The 18,378-nt window shown below is 46.0% G+C and overlaps 1 protein-coding gene across 1 annotated transcript in view; it reads right to left on the reverse strand.

Annotated features, from left to right (window-relative positions):
• Positions 1–18,378, reverse strand: part of LOC135705449 (hemicentin-1) — a 599,061-nt gene that overhangs the window by 219,719 nt on the left and 360,964 nt on the right. Inside the window, exon 4 of the mRNA XM_065227201.1 lies at positions 17,084–17,200. Coding sequence (XP_065083273.1) covers positions 17,084–17,200 — 117 coding nt within the window. The remainder of the gene's footprint in view (positions 1–17,083; positions 17,201–18,378) is intronic.

The raw sequence follows: 18,378 nt of genomic DNA on the forward strand, positions 1-18,378 counted from the left end.
TCTTATTTTTATCATTTATGTTAATGACCTGTGCGACATGCTCTCATCATCCATTCTTTTGCCGATGATCTAAAATTTTTCCGTGTGATTGTTTCTCCCACTGACTGTGTCGCGTTGCAAGAAGATATACATCGTGTGATAGTCTGGTGCGGTGACAACGGCATGCGCGTAAACAGCAAAAAGTGCAAAATAATATCCTTCACTCGCTGCAACAACGTTATTCACCATCAATATTACATGGGGCCGGATTCTCTAGAACGTGCAATTTCAATCTGTGATCTAGGTATTACGATCGATTCGAAGCTAAGGTTTAACGAACACATAAACATCGTAACCGCTAAAGCATATACTGTGCTTGGTTTTATTCGTCGTCATGCTTCTGGTTTCACCGATGTTTATTGTCTCAAGACGCTATTCTGCTCGCTGGTTCGCAGCATTTTAGAATATGCTTCCCCGGTTTGGTCTCCATTTTACGTTACGCATATCCTTGCGGTTGAAAGGATTCAGGAAAGTTTTATAAGGTTTGCATTGCGTCAGCTCCCCTGGAATGATCCAGTCAATCTTCCAAGTTATCCCGACCGATGCAAGCTGATTGATTTGGAATCCCTCTCTGCCAGGCGTCTCAAATTGCAACGACTGTTTATCTTTGACCTCATAACAGGAAACGTGGACTGTCTTGAACTTCTGGAACTGATTCCATGGAATACTCCTCCTCGACGATTCCGTAATTCCCCGTTACTTGCAATTCCATTTCACAGAACGAACTTTGGATTCAATAATTGTTTTAATTCTTGTTTGCGTTCCTTTAATGATGTTTGTAACGAGTTTGATTTTATTTTGACCAAACATGTGTTTAGTGCTAGAATAAGGCATTTAGATTAAATTAGGTTTTAAGTAATGAGTCTGTACGACGTAGTCGAAGATGGTGATCAAATAAATAAATAAAACGAGACTGCTCTGAGGAAGTTGCTTTCATTAATCCGAACATGGCTATATTTTTAAGTGCGCAAACTTGATTTCCTATGGATTCCTTAGTTTAAAGTTCATTGCTGAATGTTTTATGGATCAATTGCAATATGTTTATGGGTAATTTCAATGCTCATTGTTTAGAAATTTAGCGGCACATTTTTACAATTGTGTTGCTAAATTTCACATAAAATATTGATAATATTGATCTTTTTTATGGATCATCCACACTTTTTTAGGGATTTTCTCCGATGTTTTATTGATCTTTTGGATGTTTTGTATGGAACGTTTTCCAATATTGTATGGATCATTGATAGGTTTGTATATTCAAAAGTATGTTTGCCGATGTGGAACGGGTTTGGGATGAGTTTTCAGTAGCTTTGCTACCTTCCAGAATGGTCTGGAATGGTCGTCCTGATTCTGGACAACACGCCCGAAACTTCATTTCGGAGTGAGTCCATTCTGGAAGCAATCTGCCTGTTCAGATCGGCCATATCACGTTTTTTGCCCAGATCTCCAGTCCTCTGAAACTGGCCTCTACGAACATTTTTTCAACCGAATCAGTAATTGGGTGTGGGAATCAATAGCAACAAACTTACCCCTCACAGGAACTTGTCGAACGTATGCCTCGTCAGCCATGGATATGGCCTGTTCGAGTCCTTCCAACGCCCAGTCGATGTCATCTACGGTGTCAAGTGGTGGATTTTCATTGATGTTACTGTCCACCATTCGTCCGTACTGCACCCAGTTGACATGGTGGTAGTCTTTACGCAGGTAGCTTCTAGCAGGAACCACGTTGACACCAAATTCAGTCACCACCGGTTGGTGTTCGAAGCTGAGATCGTTGTGCGCCTCTGGCTTGGATAGTCCGATGTTTGACAGGAAAAAGTCCAGGGTGGAGGGATTTCCCGCCGGAGAGATGAAAGTTGGTTCGTCCGGAAATTGCACAGTGTACAGTCCATGTTGTGCGGGGTCGAACAATAGACATCCGTTCCGGTTCCTTTGGTAGTTCCGCCAAGCTTCGTGGCGGGCGTTCAGGTCGCCCCCAACGATGAATCGGGAGCTAGTACGGGTGATGGCGGTCAGGTCCTTCTTGAATTGGATTCCTAGTCCATTGCTTGCGGTACACTGGCGTGGGCAGTAATAAGCGATAAACCGGAGGTTTCCAGTTGGTGATTCCACATCCACACTAACGGCCTCGATGATAGAAGTACGGATGTGGGGCAGAGTGCAAAACTTAATTCCCTTTCTGACGATGACCGCTACACCACCCCCTGGAGCTGGTGCGATCAAGCCGGATAATGTTGTTGTTGGCGAACCTGGATGAAGCGGCGGTGGACACGGCGAACAGGGCAGCAGCAAAGCAGGAACTACACCAGTGGTCAGCGAAGCAGGAACAAACGGGGCAACTAGTGGCACAATTCGTGGAGTACTTCTCTTCCATGCAGTGAGGAACACGAGAAAGGTGGTTTTGTGTGTTTTTGATAAAGACCAATTTTATACTCATTTAACGAGAGCCAACCGATCATTATTTTCCCTAGCTGGTTGAGTTCGGGGTTTATAAGGTACGATCGTGAAGCGATCGGATCTAAAGGAGATAATGATATGGAGTGATAAGCTAGTCTACATACTCTCGTATCTTATCGTTTGGCTCATTATGGATTGGAGGTATAACATTTCAATTTTTAATGGGGTTCTAATTTCGGGATACAAATTTCAACAGTGTTCCCCTACTTATTAAGTTCTTCAACATGCCGGGCCACGTTGAAAGGCCACTTTCAACTAATCACAAAGGATGTCCAGGCTCAGTGGGTGGTGGGTGGTGACGGTGAGGCTGATGAATGTGCATCACGGTCATCTTGCTCGATGGGAAGTGGGCAAACCTCGGTTATTGCCCGTCGATAGGTACCATGTGCGGTTCGAACCTGAACCACACGGACGTGTCCATCCTTACCGGGGAATACCTGCGCGATCCGGCCAAGATTCCAGCGCATCGGTGGAGCGTTGTCTTCTTTGAGAACCACCAGCGTCCCAACCTCGATGTCCGGATGTACAACCGGCCATTTCTTGCGATCCTGTAGTTGGGCGACATAATCACGTGACCAGGCTCTCCAGAAATGCTGAAGACGTTGTTGCATCTTCTGGAAGGAATCAAGACGGTTAATGGGAATGTCGCAAATATTCGGCTCGGGAAGAGAGTGAACGGGTTCTCCCATGATCAAATGGCCAGGAGTTAAGGCGATAACATCCGCTGGGTCCGATGAAAGAGGAGTGAGCGGACGGGAGTTCATTACCCCCTCGATCTGAATGATCAGCGTGTTGAAGTCGTCTATGTTGAGCAGTGTATCTTTCATCACACGGTATAGATGGTACTTGAAGGTCTTCACGGAGGCCTCCCAAAGGCCACCGAAGTGAGGCGAGCGAGCAGGGTTGAAATGGAATGTGATTCCATTGTCTGCACAGAACACGAGCAGTCCACTTGAATTGTGCATGTCGTTGAATTTTTGGCGATTCTCCTCCAGAAGACGATTTGCTCCGACAAACGTCCGTGCGTTATCGCAGTAGATGTCGGTTACGCGTCCGCGACGCCCGACGAGGCGCTTGAGTACGTTCACGAACGCGTCAGACGTGAGACTGTACACCATGTCGATGTGTACTGCTTTAGACGCCATGCACACGAAAATTGCGACGAATACCTTTACCGACGGACCGCGACGATTCGGAATTTTCACGAAGAACGGGCCACAATAATCAACACCGCAGTTGATAAACGCGCGCGACGCCGTTACTCGGGACAGTGGCAATGGTCCCATGATCTGGCAAATGCTCCGTGGTTTGCAGCGGAAGCAGATGATGCACTCCCTGACTATCTTTTTTGCAAAGTCTCGTCCCCGGATTGGCCAATAACGCTGACGCAAAGTCGCAAGAAGTAGTTGTGGCCCTGCATGAAGCATTCGTAGATGAGTCTGCCTGAAGATGAGGTAGGTCTGGTGAGCCTTTTGAGGTAGAACCAGAGGATGCTTGGTGTCATACGGGATGTCGAGATTCTGCAGTCGTCCGGTGATTCGAAGCAAGCCTTCAGCGTCAACGAATGGATTGAGGGTTTTCAGCTGAGACTTGAAGGTGAACTCTTTACGAGTCGGTCCATTGTGTTTTTTGAGGAACTCAATTTCCGCCGAAAAGTATATGAGCTGAGTTTGCTTGATTAAATGCTTTAATGCGTTCCCTAGCTCTGATTGCAAGAGTGGACCGAATTGACAATTTCCAGGGTCCTTTTGACGACAATTTCGAGCAAATCTTAGCAGCCAGGCAACTTTGCGTTCAAGGGGACAGAGAGTGGAGTATGGTTCGATGAATTCGGTAAAAGCGTGAGTGGTAGTGACGACAACTGAAACAACTTGCCGGCCTTCATCTCTGCGAGCCTGTTTGTGAAGTAGCGACAGTTGGATGCAATTTTCTGGCCAAGTATCCGAGTCTTGCCGAAGATAATTTGGTCCATGCCACCAGAGGTTGTCAGTTTTCAATTCGGAAGGCAGGATTCCACGTGAGATTTTGTCAGCGGGATTTAACTCAGAGGGAACGTGACGCCACATGCTACCTCCAGTCAATCGATGAATTTCGGCAATCCGATTTGACACGAACACTTTCCAGGTTGACGAAGACGAAGCAATCCAATGCAGCACTATCGATGAATCAGTCCAATACGTAACAGGACAGGTCCATTTGGTTGACTCAAGTACGAAGCCTGCCAGTTGTGCTCCGAGCACTGCAGCGCACAGCTCGAGTCGAGGCGTTGATAGTTTGCGAAGTGGACTCACACGAGACTTCGAGATCACCAACTTGCATGCTTGTTCACCAGTAGAAGAAATAGTCTTCACGTAGATGCAGCATCCGTAGGCACTGTCTGATGCGTCCGAGAAGACGTGAAGTTCGAGCGTGCGATAGTTGTCCACGAGAATTCGCCTTGGGATTCGAAGCATCGAAAGAGTTTCGATTTCGAACCGATACAATTTCCACCATTTCTGATACTCCTCCGGTAACGTATCGTTCCAATTAAACTTTTCCGACCATAAAGCTTGCAGAAATATTTTTGCGCTGACGATTGCTGCTCCGACTAGACCCATTGGATCAAATAGGCGTGACATCTCCGAAAGGACCAGACGTTTTGTGATCGGTTCCGACGATACAAACTCGGGAACATTGAAACTGAATTCATCCGACAGTGGATGCCAAAGAAGGCCGAGAGCTTTCACCGAACCCGATTGGCTGATTTGGAGTTCAGTTCGAGAGTCCCGAAGAGTTTCGGGAATGTGAGAAAGAACGGTGGGACTGTTGCTACACCATTTTCGCATATTGAATCCACCTGAGCGAAGAAGATCAATTAACTGGCGGTTTGTTTCCACCAAAAGCTGTTCGTCGTCGTTTCCAGAGAGATAGTCGTCGACGTAGAAACAGTTTTCGACCATTGGAGCGGCTAGCGGGTAGTTTGCTGCTTCATCTACAGCAAGCTGGTTCAGGACGCGTGTGGCAAGGTATGGAGCGGGTGCCGTCCCGTACGTCACCGTTTTCAACCGATAGGTTTGCAGCTTCTCGTTGGGAGTTTTTCGAAACTGGATCAGTTGAAGCAAGCAATCTACTGGGTGAACCCATACTTGCCGATACATTTTCTCGGCATCGGCATTCACAGCAAATTTCGGTAAACGAAAGTTCACGAGTGTGCTCACGAGTGGTGGTTGTACCGTAGGTCCGACGTAGCAAAGGTCGTTCAGCGAAATGTTATTGCTGCCTCTACACGAGGCATCGAAAACCACGCGTGTCTTTGTGGTTGTGCTGTCGGGTCGCTGGATCGCATGATGAGGAAGATAGAAGTGAGGTTTCAATAGATCGGGTTCAAATTCATCCATATGTCCCAAGGTTAGGTACTCGTCCATGAACTTTGAGTACTCAGCGTGTAGCACGGGATCGGATGACAACTTCCTCTCAATTGCCAGGAATCTGCGCTCAGCGATTTTGAACGACTCTCCCAATGAGTCAAGCATCTCCTCACGAATCGGCAATCGCACCACGTACCGACCGTCAGGGGCTCGTTGGTGTGTCTCTCGAAAGTGATTTTCGCAATATAGCTCCTCTAGCGAAAGCGCCTTGCCTTTTTCGAAGCTCTCCACCTCCCAGAACTTGCGGACAATCGACTCCAGGTTATCGATCGAGGAAACACTGCAGACTACGGTTGAGGCAGATTTTTCCATGGCTTCACCGGCGACGACGTAACCGAAAACTGTCTTGCGCAGCACTGGTAGGCCACTGCCAAGAGTCAATTGTTCATTCTCCAGAATCGAAAAGAAGTTTTTGATGCCGATGATCAAATCAATGTCGTGGGCTATGTTGAACTTGGGATCTGCAAGGGGGAGGTGGCGAGGTATGACCCACATCGAAATATCCACGTTGGCAGTGGGTAGAATTCTTGTCAACATGGGTAGAATCAAGAAATCCATGCTTGTTGTGTACGATCCTAATCGTGAGGACACAGTGATGTTGGTTTTGTGCTTCACTTTCTTGACCGATTGACTGATACCGTACACATCGATATTTGCTGGTGTTCGAATGGAACACAGCCGTTGTGCGAGAGATTCCGTAACAAAATTGGCTTCGGATGCACAGTCTAACAAAGCTCGGGCGAGAATGTAGCTGCCGTTAGAGTGCATGACTTTCACGTAGGCAGTAAGCATGAATACAGACGACATGCATGCTTTCGATACAAGAGACTGGCCAGGAGGGACGGTTTGACAGTTCGTCACTTGTGAGGAGCTATGAGTGGAGCTTGACGGTATAGACTGCGGAACCGGCGACGGACTGAACGAAATTGAACGATTTACAAGCCCATCCGACGACGACGGGGCTGGTCCCGTAACCCGAGGGACCACGTGACATTGATCGGCAATGCACGAATCCGACGACGGCGATTCGACGACCGTAGCCGATTGTGAGGAGTGCTGACATTGGCCGACCTGAGCTGCTACAGTCTTGTTGTAACTGTCTGTACTGGGGGCAGCTTGGGCATTCAAGTGCAACAGTGTGTGGTGGCGTTTGTTGCAAGTACGACACGAACCAGCTGTGCAATTTTTCATCAAGTGTGATGATTTCAAACAATTTAGGCAAAGGCCTTGCCTTTTAGCCAATTCAAAGCGTTTTTGTGGCGTAAGCTTCTTAAATTCGTCGCACTGGGACAATGTGTGTGGCTGTTTGCACACACTGCAATTAGGCCAGTTATCACTGTTGGCAGAGTGATACGAGGAGGTTTTTGATCGAGGAGACTTGGACTCGTACCTTGGTTCGGTCTTCAAAACAGGTGGTGAAGATTGGGAGAGCGTAATAGATTGGAGTATGCGAGAGCGCTTTTGAATGAAAACAACCAATTCATCATATGTTGGCCGCATATCATCGTCGAGTTGGTTTTCCCACTCCTTCTGCATAACTGGATCGAGCTTGCTGCTTAATAACTCGACAAGAAAGGAATTCCAGTGATCTCCTCCAGTGATTCCTCCAATTTATTCAGCACGCAAATGTGCTTATCGAATTCGTCTGCCAGGTTTGACAGCGCCAACGACGATTCTTTACGCACCGAAGAAGTGGACAGCAAAGCCGAAAAGTGTTGCTTTATTAGCAGATTCCTGTTGTCAAAACGTTTCTTCAGCAAATCCCACGCGATTACGTAGTTGGCCGCTGAGACTGCTAAAGACTGAACAAGTCGCAAGGCATCTCCTTTTAGTACAGTTTTCAAATACTGGAATTTCTGTACTGTCGAAAGTTGCGAATTAGTGTGGATGGTAGTGGTGAAAAGATCATGAAAATTCATCCACTCATCATAGTTTCCACTGAACTCAGGAATCTTAAGTTCTGGGAGGCGAACAGAAGGAACGTGTGCAGGTGGAGCACCAGGACTAGGTGGTGGTCTTTCAACCCTTTCATTGGCGATCGCGAGTTTCCCAGCTAGAGAGCCTTTTAATTCAAAATACTGGTTTTCAAAACCAACTCTTTCGTCCGCGAGATCCTCGGACAATTCCTCTTCAAATTCAATCTCAGCCTGTACTTCATTAAATTGCTCCCACAGACTGTCTAGCTTATCAAGGCGAAATCTAAGTTGAGGGAAATCGCGATCGAACACAAAATTCTCATCGAATTGTTTGATTAGCTTAGCGGAACCAATAATGTTATTTCGACGCACGAAAAGCTTTTTGGTTTTCTTTGTGTTCCTCATGGCTTGCACAACGTATCAAAATGGGCGGTGAGGTCAATGAAACGCTAAAAAGCCGATGTATTTGTGTGGCTAAATGGTCTGGTTGACTCACCTGATTGTTACTAGTCTGCTTTACCTGGGTTCGCTTGGCAGGACCTGCCTTCCTTGTGCAATTGCAACTACGACCACAGCTGATTCCGTGATTCCGTCCAGATGTCCAGGTCAAGAAGGTTGCCGATGCAGCAGAAAGTCCGGTTGAAGATTTCGTGGGGTACACAATAGCAGTGAAAGCGTCCAAAATGGTGACGAATGTTGCTCAAGGAGGTGACCCACGCTAACCTTGCAAGCCGGTCGATGATGGTTTTGACCTAGCAGTCCCGGGTTTCGGCACCAAAAATGTTGGCGAACCTGGATGAAGCGGCGGTGGACACGGTGAACAAGGCAGCAGCAAAGCAGGAACTACACCAGTGGTCAGCGAAGCAGGAACAAACGGGGCAACTAGTGGCACAATTCGTGGAGTACTTTTCTTCCATGCAGTGAGGAACACGAGAAAGGTGGTTTTGTGTGTTTTTGATAAAGACCAATTTTATACTCATTTAACGAGAGCCAACCGATCATTATTTTCCCTAGCTGGTTGAGTTCGGGGTTTATAAGGCACGATCGTGAAGCGATCGGATCTAAAGGAGATAATGATATGGAGTGATAAGCTAGTCTACATACTCTCGTATCTTATCGTTTGGCTCATTATGGATTGGAGGTATAACATTTCAATTTTTAATGGGGTTCTAATTTCGGGATACAAATTTCAACAGTGTTCCCCTACTTATTAAGTTCTTCAACAGTTGTGGTCAGGCAACCAGAAGCTGTCACCGGACTTTAGGTGGGTCTCGGTTAGAAGACCCACGTCGATGCTATGCATGCGGAGGAAGTCGGCAAGCTCAATCAGTTTTACTCTTAAAGAGCAAGCGTTCCAGGTAGCGATGGTTAGCGGCTTAGACACCATACTGGATGATGAACTTACCGAGCACTTGGACCTGTTCGGGCTTATTGCGGCACTTACGTAGAGCACCGGTCATGTTGATGAAAATCTCCATCAGTTCATCTGCTGAGAACTGATCGGGATTATTTGTTTGAGCTGTTGGTTGTCTCCAGAATCCAGGGGGATGGAGAGCTTTGTCCAGCAGAAGATCCAGACGTTTCTTGAGGGGGCGCGGATCGCACCCTTGGATTCACTTGTCCATGAAGAGGCGGAAAGTCCTCCGCCCTTAAAGTCGGGGCCTTATCCTTCCTTCGTGCTGGTTGATTGTTGGTGGACGCTTGATTTCGGATGCGCTTGAAATCCTCGCGTTTAGGGCACTGCTTGTTGGATCCTTGGTGAGCACCAAGCAGGACTTGGACGATTTTCGAACTTTGGCCTTCATTATGGCCCAAAATCTTTCCACCGGACGAATCTCTGGTGAATTTGGGGGGTTGGCGGTTCTTGGTACAAAAACAACGTTATTGTCTCTGTACCAATCCAACGTCGATCGCGCGTAATGGCATGATGCCAGGTACGGCCAAAATAATGTCTTACCTCTGTGGGACCGCAGGAAGGGCAACAGACGCTTCTGGAGGCACCCGGTGCGGTAAATTTCGCTGTTGATGGTACCCATTGTGATGTACGGTTTACTCAGTTTACCGCATTGGCATATGGCCTGCCAGAGCAAGTATTTTTTGGCGAATTTGTCCACTTTCTTCTTCCTTATGTCTTCCGGAACATCAAACCGTGATGTGGCAAACGTAGAACTCCAGCCCCGGTATCTGCTTTGCGTCTGCCTTGATGTAGGTTTCGTCATCCATAACTACACACATCGGTTTCGTTAACCACTGTCGATACAGCTTCCTTACGCGGGATTTGGCCGCCGTGTTTTGTTGATCACGCCGGTTTGGAGCCTTCTGGACCTTGAATACACGAAGCCCAGCTCGTTTCATGGTTTGCTGAACGAACCAGGCGGAACACTTTGCCTTCACAGTCGCGTCGCGAACCGAAAGGTTCGGATTACGCTTGAAATAATCCAACACCTTCCGGGCCTTCACAGGGTCAGCTGTCTTCGATTTTCTTCCACTTCCAGCCCGCCGCTCGGTCGTCTGGGACTCCTTAAACAATTTTACCACCCGAGACACAGTTTTATGGGTGATTCTCAGTTGTCTTCCGATCCATCTCATGGTCGCAGCCGGATTTTTGTTTCGATGACATCTCAATAACCACTGAACCTCATTCCGTCTCGCACGCTGAGCCGATCAAGTCGCATCGGTCTCGTTGTACGACACTAGTTTTTGAGTTTTTGAGTTTTTCCCCACGCGAGGGTTTTTTCTCGCCAAAGTTAGTTGGCATAGTGCTTATACAACTAGTGCGCGAGTGAGGAAGCCGTTAACCGTACGCCGAGCGCTTTGCTTACGGTCCAGCTTTAATCACCATCATCGCATCATCGCATCATCCCATTGATAGCAACAACGAAAGCACGTTAAATTGCCTACCGAAGCGACCGAGGCATACCAGCTATCAGGTTATCGACCCAACAGCCGTTGGGGCAAACAATAGCCTCGCACCAGTCATCTGCCGCCTCAGTGTAATAGGTATACCGTGTCGCTTTGTTTTCACCAGTATCGCATCTCCCCGCATGGTCCAATATTAGATTAGGTTGGGTCATAATTAGGGTGATTCAAAATTTTGTAAATAGTATATATCTATAATTTTTTTTCTTGTTTTTTTTTTCTCGTACTATTTATAAGTAGAGCATAGTTAGGGTGATCCAAAAACATTTTTTTTTTAGTATATATATTTTTTTTTTCTTTTTTTGTTTTTTTTCCTTCTTTCGTATTACTCTTTATTAGAGTAAAACTATATAATTTTTTTTGTTTTTTTTTTATTTTTTTATTTTATTTTTTTTTTGCATTTTTTTGATACTATTTGAAATTACTGTAATTATTTGTAAAATATTTATTAAAAACACCATTGAGGCGATATTTAACCGCAATGGATGAAAATGATAAAGGCGGGGGATGGTCGCTTTCCATCTCAGACGACGAAACTCTTAATTCCTCACACGAAAGTCTCGAGGAAGTTGTGGAAATGGAAACCCTTGACGTCCCAGTTGACTCGCTCTCCAGCAAAAATACTGGAGCATATCCCAAGAAAAGGTATCCCCCACAACCCTCTCCCCCACCATCACCTCCTCGTCCTGCACCCCCCACACCATTGCCCCCAAAAATCTCTGCGCTCCCCCGCCTAAAGGCTTACCCAGAAGCCTCGAAAGGCCCATGGGTTGTTTTTTTCCCGCCCAAACAAAAACCTTTGAACATTCCGAGGATCTCTAAGGATCTAACAACACATTTTTCGGCCGTTACCGATATTTTCAAGGTAACACCAATAAAACTGCGTGTTACCATTGATGACCGGAAGCAGGCTAACCAAATTGTTGCGTGCGAGCTTTTTTCATTGGAATACCGAGTCTACATACCCAGTAGTGAGGTAGAAATTGAAGGAGTGGTCACCGAAGCGAGTTTGACTAGTGATGATTTCTTGGGTCCCGATTCCTTCGGAATCTTTAAAAACCGTGCTCTGCCGAAGGTGAAGATATTGGACTGCCTTCAAATGCAGTCAGTATCCGTAGTAGGCTCCAAAAAAACTTATTCCTTGTCAAACTCGTTTCGTGTGACCTTTTCGGGTTCAGCGTTACCTCACTACGTCGCTATTGGCAAGGTTCGGCTGCCTGTACGCCTGTTTGTACCTCGGGTAATGAACTGCTCGAAATGTAAACAACTTGGTCATACATCGGACTACTGCTCGAACAAACCACGCTGCGATCAGTGTGGCGAGCAACATCAAGAGGGCCCTTGCGGTGCTCCACCAAAATGTGTGTACTGCAAGGAGAGCCTGCATACCCTGACTAACTGCCCGAGGTATAAACAGCAGGGAGAAAAACTTAAGCGGTCTCTGCAAGCTCGCTCCAAGAGAACACTAGCAGAACTCTTGAAGAATACCGCTTCATCTTCTCAGACCACACCAAAAAGCAGTAACACGTTCTCCATTTTGCCAGTTGATGATCTAGACTCTGACTCAGAGGTCGGTGAGGGTAGTCCGTTTGTCTTTAAAGGCAATACGAGAAAACGAGCAAAACAACACAACACCGAAAAGCCTCGTAAGGCCACTCGTCCGGACCACCCTTCCACCTTGGAAAAATCAAGAGGTAACGGAAATGCACCGAAGCCCATTCCACCGGGTTTTCAACCTTGTAATTATGACAAGAACTTTCCGTCACTTCCAGGATCATCTAAAACCCCAGATGTCCCAGTTTTTCGGCCAGAAAAGCAGCTGAATAATCAGCAAGAACATGCCCCCATGTTCACGTTTTCTGGTATTGTGGATAGCTTCTTCAGTATATTCAATGTCTCTGACTCAACGAGGAGCATTATTAATTTAGTGCTCCCAATGGTGAAAACTCTTTTGAAGCAACTAGCTTCTAGGTGGTCCTTCCTTGCATCGATCATATCCTTTGATGGATAATTCTCCGAATGAGGTCGGGGATATGATCTCTGTTCTTCAGTGGAACTGTAGAAGTCTTATGCCAAAACTTGACACATTTAAATTTTTAGTTAACAATTTACTTTCTGATGCATTTGCCCTTTGTGAAACATGGCTCTCTTCAGACAACGATCTTGCTTTCCACGATTTCAACATTATTCGCCTTGATCGGGCAGATTCGTATGGAGGGGTGCTTCTGGGGATCAACAAGCTCCATTCCTTCTACAGAATCGATCTGCCTTCGGTGACAGGCATTGAAGTTGTTGCATGTCAGGTTAATATTCGAGGTAAATGCCTCAGTATTGCCTCAGTATATCTTCCACCGCGAACTGCGATTTCTCGTCAAAGTTTCTCGGATATCTGCACGGCTATGCCAGAGCCTCGGTTGATCTTGGGAGATTTTAACTCTCACGGTACAGGCTGGGGGGAACTGTACGACGACAACCGCTCAACCTTGATATACGACATGTGCGACTTCTTCAAAATGACAATTCTAAACACCGGGGAAGCAACACGAGTAGCCAAACCTCCAGCAAAAATAAGCAGATTAGACCTCTCACTTTGCTCGAGTTCACTATCGTTGGATTGCTCGTGGAAAGTAATTCAAGATCCCTACGGTAGTGACCATTTGCCAATCAAAATTTCTATTACCAATGGTTCATCTTCTACTCGCTCGGTCGACATCGCGTACGATCTTACGAAAAACATTGACTGGCGAAAATTCGCGACCGCGGTTCTTGATGCCAGTCAATCGGTTGATGTACTTCCTCCGCTGGACGAGTACTCCTTTCTCGCGCGTGTCATCATCGATTCTGCGCTGCAAGCACAGACGAAACGTGTTCCGGGTGTTTCCGTCCGCAAGCGACCTCCCACCCCGTGGTGGGATAAGGATTGCACCGACGCGAACAGCGAGAAGTCCGCCGCGTTTAAACGCTTCCGCAAACACGGCAAGGTCGGGGATTTCGAGCGGTACACCGACCTCGAGAAAACTTTTAAGGACTTAATTAAAGCAAAAAAACGCGGATACTGGCGTCGGTTCGTCGATGGTTTGTCGCGAGAGACTTCCATGAGAACACTCTGGAATGTCGGCAGGAGAATGCGAAACGCGTCTACACCGATTAACGAAGACAAGGAGTACTCGGACAGATGGATTTTCAGCTTCGCGCGGAAAGTTTGCCCGGATTCGGTGTCGGTTCAAACCAACGTTCGTGATCGTCCGTCGGGTAATAACGAAATAGATTCCCCGTTTTCGATGGTGGAATTCTCACTTGCTCTCCTTTCATGTAACAATTCAACTCCAGGAATGGATAGAATCAAGTTCAACTTGCTTAAAAATCTCCCAGATGTCGCGAAGAGACGCTTGTTGAACTTATTCAATCAATTTCTGGAGCACAACATTGTTCCGGATGACTGGAGACAAGTAAGAGTTATCGCCATTCGAAAACCCGGTAAACCCGCGTCGGATTATAACTCGTACCGTCCCATCGCGATGCTGTCCTGTATACGGAAATTGTTGGAGAAAATGATTCTTTTTCGTCTAGACAAATGGGTCGAGTCGAATGGTTTACTTTCAGATACGCAATTTGGATTTCGGAGAGGCAAAGGAACGAGCGACTGTCTTGCGTTGCTTTCAACTGAAATTCAACTGGCCTATGCGCAAAAACAGCAAATGGGTTCAGTTTTCTTGGACATTAAGGGGGCTTTTGATTCTGTTTGTATCGATGTCCTTTCGGATAAACTCCACGATAGTGGGCTTTCACCAATTATGAACAACTATTTGAGCAACTTGTTGTCTGAGAAATATATGAGCTTTTCTCATGGAAACTCGACAACTTCACGAATTAGTTACATGGGTCTCCCCCAGGGTTCATGTTTAAGCCCCCTTCTTTATAATTTTTATGTAAAAGACATTGATGGTTGTCTTGATGAAAATTGCTCGCTAAGGCAGCTTGCAGATGACGGCGTTGTATCCGTTATAGGGCCAAGTGCACCGGACCTGCAAGGACCATTGCAAGATACCTTAGACAATTTGTCTACTTGGGCTATGAAGCTGGGTATCGAATTCTCTCCGGAGAAAACTGAGTTGGTTGTTTTTTCTAGGAAGCATCATCCTGCACAGTTACAGCTTCAACTAAAGGGTAGAACAATCACTCAAAGTATATCTTTCAAGTATTTAGGTGTCTGGTTCGATTCCAAAAGCACGTGGGGAAAACATATTGCGTATGTGAAACAAAAATGCCAACAAAGAATCAATTTTCTTCGTACAATTACTGGAACTTGGTGGGGAGCACACCCGGAAGATCTGATCAGGTTGTATCGAACAACCATCTTGTCGGTTCTAGAGTACGGTAGCTTCTGTTTTCAATCCGCGGCGAAAACACATATCCTGAAGCTGCAACGGGTTCAATACCGTTGCCTCCGAATCGCACTTGGCTGTATGCACTCGACGCATACGATGAGCCTCGAAGTACTTGCGGGTGTTCTCCCACTGACAGATCGTTTCGCGGAACTGTCCTTCCGGTTTCTTATCCGTTGTGAAGTAATGAACCCATTGGTAATAGAAAATTTTGAGAAGCTGCTCGACAGAAATCCTCAAACAAGATTCATGAGTCTCTATTACGAGTACATGACGCTGGAGATTGGCCCTTCTTCAATCAATTCCTCTCGTGATTGCCTCCAAGACTTTTATAGTTCCTCTGTAAATTTTGATCTGACCATGTTGCAAGAAATCCGTGGAATAGCAGATCACCATCGGTCCATGGTTGTTCCCTTAATTTTTGCAAACAAGTACCACCATGTTAGTAACAATAAGAGTTTTTTCACAGATGGGTCAACTATAAACGCTTCCACTGGATTTGGAGTATTCAACGAATTTCATAGCGCCTCATATCAACTGCAAAAACCCTGTTCCGTATACGTTGCGGAACTAGCAGCCATATTTTACGCAGTAGAGCAAATTGCCTCACTACCATCTGATCACTATTTTATTTTTACTGATAGCCTTAGCTCGTTGGAGGCTATTCGATCAATGAGGCCGATGAAGCACTCCTCGTATTTCCTGACCGAAATCCGAGCTAAATTGAGTACTTTATCTAACTGCTCCTATACTATCACCTTAGTTTGGGTCCCATCTCATTGCTCAATTCCGGGCAATGAGAAAGCGGACTCGCTAGCTAAGGTGGGCGCTATGGAAGGCGATATTTTTGATCGACAAATCGCCTTTGCGGAATTTTTCCCAATTACCCGTCAGCACGTCCTCACCAACTGGCAACAAAAATGGAATGAGAGTGATCTGGGAAGATGGTTACATTCTATTCTCCCACAGGTATCGAACAAGCCATGGTTCAAAGGATTGGACATGAGCCGTGACTTTATGCGTGTCATATCAAGGCTCATGTCCAATCACTACTCGTTAGACTCGCATTTCTTCCGAATCGGGCTCGCAGGCAGCAATTTGTGCGCTTGTGGTAGTGGCTATCACGATATCGACCACGTACTTTGGTCATGCACCCTCCATTGTGTTGCTAGATCCGAGTTATCCGCATCCCTCAGGGCCCGAGGAAAACAACCCATGCGGCCCGTTAGAGACATCTTGGCGAGCCGAGATCTCGACTATTGCAATTTAATATATGTGTTTTTAAAACGGATAGATCTGAGGATTTAGTAGTTAGTGTCATCTTGTGTTCCCCCAAGTTGTTAGCTGCCCATCGGTGTACCCCCATGTTTGTCTTTTTCATCAGTTGGTCACTTAGTTCGAGATCAAGAGCACATTGCTCTCCAAACCTTGTGTTCTCAATCCCTACCCTGCCATCCATTTGTTACAATTTGTTACCCCTAACCTCGAGATAGCCGCGAGTAATCGGCCCCGCTTTACTAACGTTAGTCTTAAGAAATTTTGTAACCTAAACAATGAATATCGGCTCCGCAAAGCTACGGCAAATGAGCCTGGAAAAATAAACACATTAAAAAAAAAAAAAAAAACCACTGAACCGATTATTATGAAATTTTTCACATGTAAACAACTCACTCCAAACTAGTTATACCCAGATTTTCATCAATTTTTACCCACGGATAAAAAAGTTACACACGGATAAAAATGGTGCATTTTTTTTTTCGAGTACAAGCTTTATTAAGATTCTTTTAAAATGTCATCCCGTCAGCTAATGCAGAGTTTGGAACCCGTCATGAGAAGGTCACAAATCCGAAAATATCCGTGACATTTCGATCCTGACTCAGTCCACCACACACAAACATCAAAACACTTCGCCGGCAATCATTCTCAACCTTTGGCCCGGAACGGCATCGTTCGTCATACTCACCAGGCGAGGAAACTTCACAGGGCAGGGCAATGGTGTCGCCAACGGCAAACTTGAACGCTTCCGATCGGGTGATGAAGAGGGGCTCCGCTTTGTTCAGTATCTGGCTGGCTGCTTCACCTGTGGAACAACGACAAAAAAAAAACGGAAAAACAATCAATACCTTCCAAATTGAACACGAGAGCGGTGGGGTGATTCGAAAAGGTGGACGAGAGGGGCTGATTGTGTTCAAAGATTTTCAATTCGACGAGCAAGCTAGGTAGGTATTCAGCGGGTTGAAAGTAGGTTAATCGGAAGCAGAAAACAAATCAAAGCGAACGCAAATGAAGTGGATACTCTCTCTGGGAGCATCCACTTGAGCTCGCTTATTTCCCCTTTTTCCTGAAGCACCGAGGAGGAGCCCGGAATTGTGTGACCAACATCCATAATGAACGGAATGGCTATGAGGAGTTTCGCCGGACGAAAACGGATGTAATCTGTGGCGATGGTGGCGGAAAGCAATTCACAAGGGAAATTGTGCGAGACAAGTTGCATACAGGATGAATGGAGCAGGTTTTCCGCGCAATTTCGTTTTTCACAACTATTCATGCTGATTTTTAATTGGCGTTCTGCTCGCTTTCACCATCATTCCGTTGGGGGGGGGGGGGGGGGGGGGTGAACTTAAATGAGCGTTACACGGCCGTTGAAACTCGTTCAAATTTGTGTTCCGTTTACTCAAATTCGCAAAAACCTCAGTCACATAGATTCACAGATTTCAATCGTTCATATTTGAGATAAATTTTACTCAGTCGAGCTATGAGTGACTGTAGTTTTTTGTTGTTGATAATATGGGCTTAGAGAAAAACATTGCGGCAGAGATTTCTGTTTGATGTACATGATGCCGTTATGGGAAAACAAACAGCCAAAACTTGAGCGGTTTTTTCGGAACTCATTGTCAATGCAAGTCTAGAATCCTTTTCAGTGCAATTTTCCTTCCAATTGACCAGAAAGTCTCAGCCAGCTTACCAACACTTGGGTTCCGCAAGGCCATGGCGGCTACGAGTGATACCGAAAACAACATCTAAGAGATTAATTATGCGATATGGAGTAAGTTTCGTTTCGTGTTAATTATAAATCAGTGATGGTCGTCGCATCATGGTTCATGCAGAAGAACGTGGATGCGCGAAGCAAGCAAGAATGATGATGGGAAAAGTTCAATCATTGGGTGCTGTCTTTTCCTCGCGAGCCGCAAGCTCGACCGAGGCAAAATGAAAAATAATCTTTTTAGTAATGAACGGGAGCAGTTCTCTCCTAGCGGC

Source organism: Ochlerotatus camptorhynchus, unplaced genomic scaffold, assembly GCF_037179485.1.
Source record: "Ochlerotatus camptorhynchus isolate MF236.1 unplaced genomic scaffold, CSIRO-AGI_Acam_v1.1 ptg000267l, whole genome shotgun sequence".
In the NCBI taxonomy this organism is placed as follows: domain Eukaryota; kingdom Metazoa; phylum Arthropoda; class Insecta; order Diptera; family Culicidae; genus Ochlerotatus; species Ochlerotatus camptorhynchus.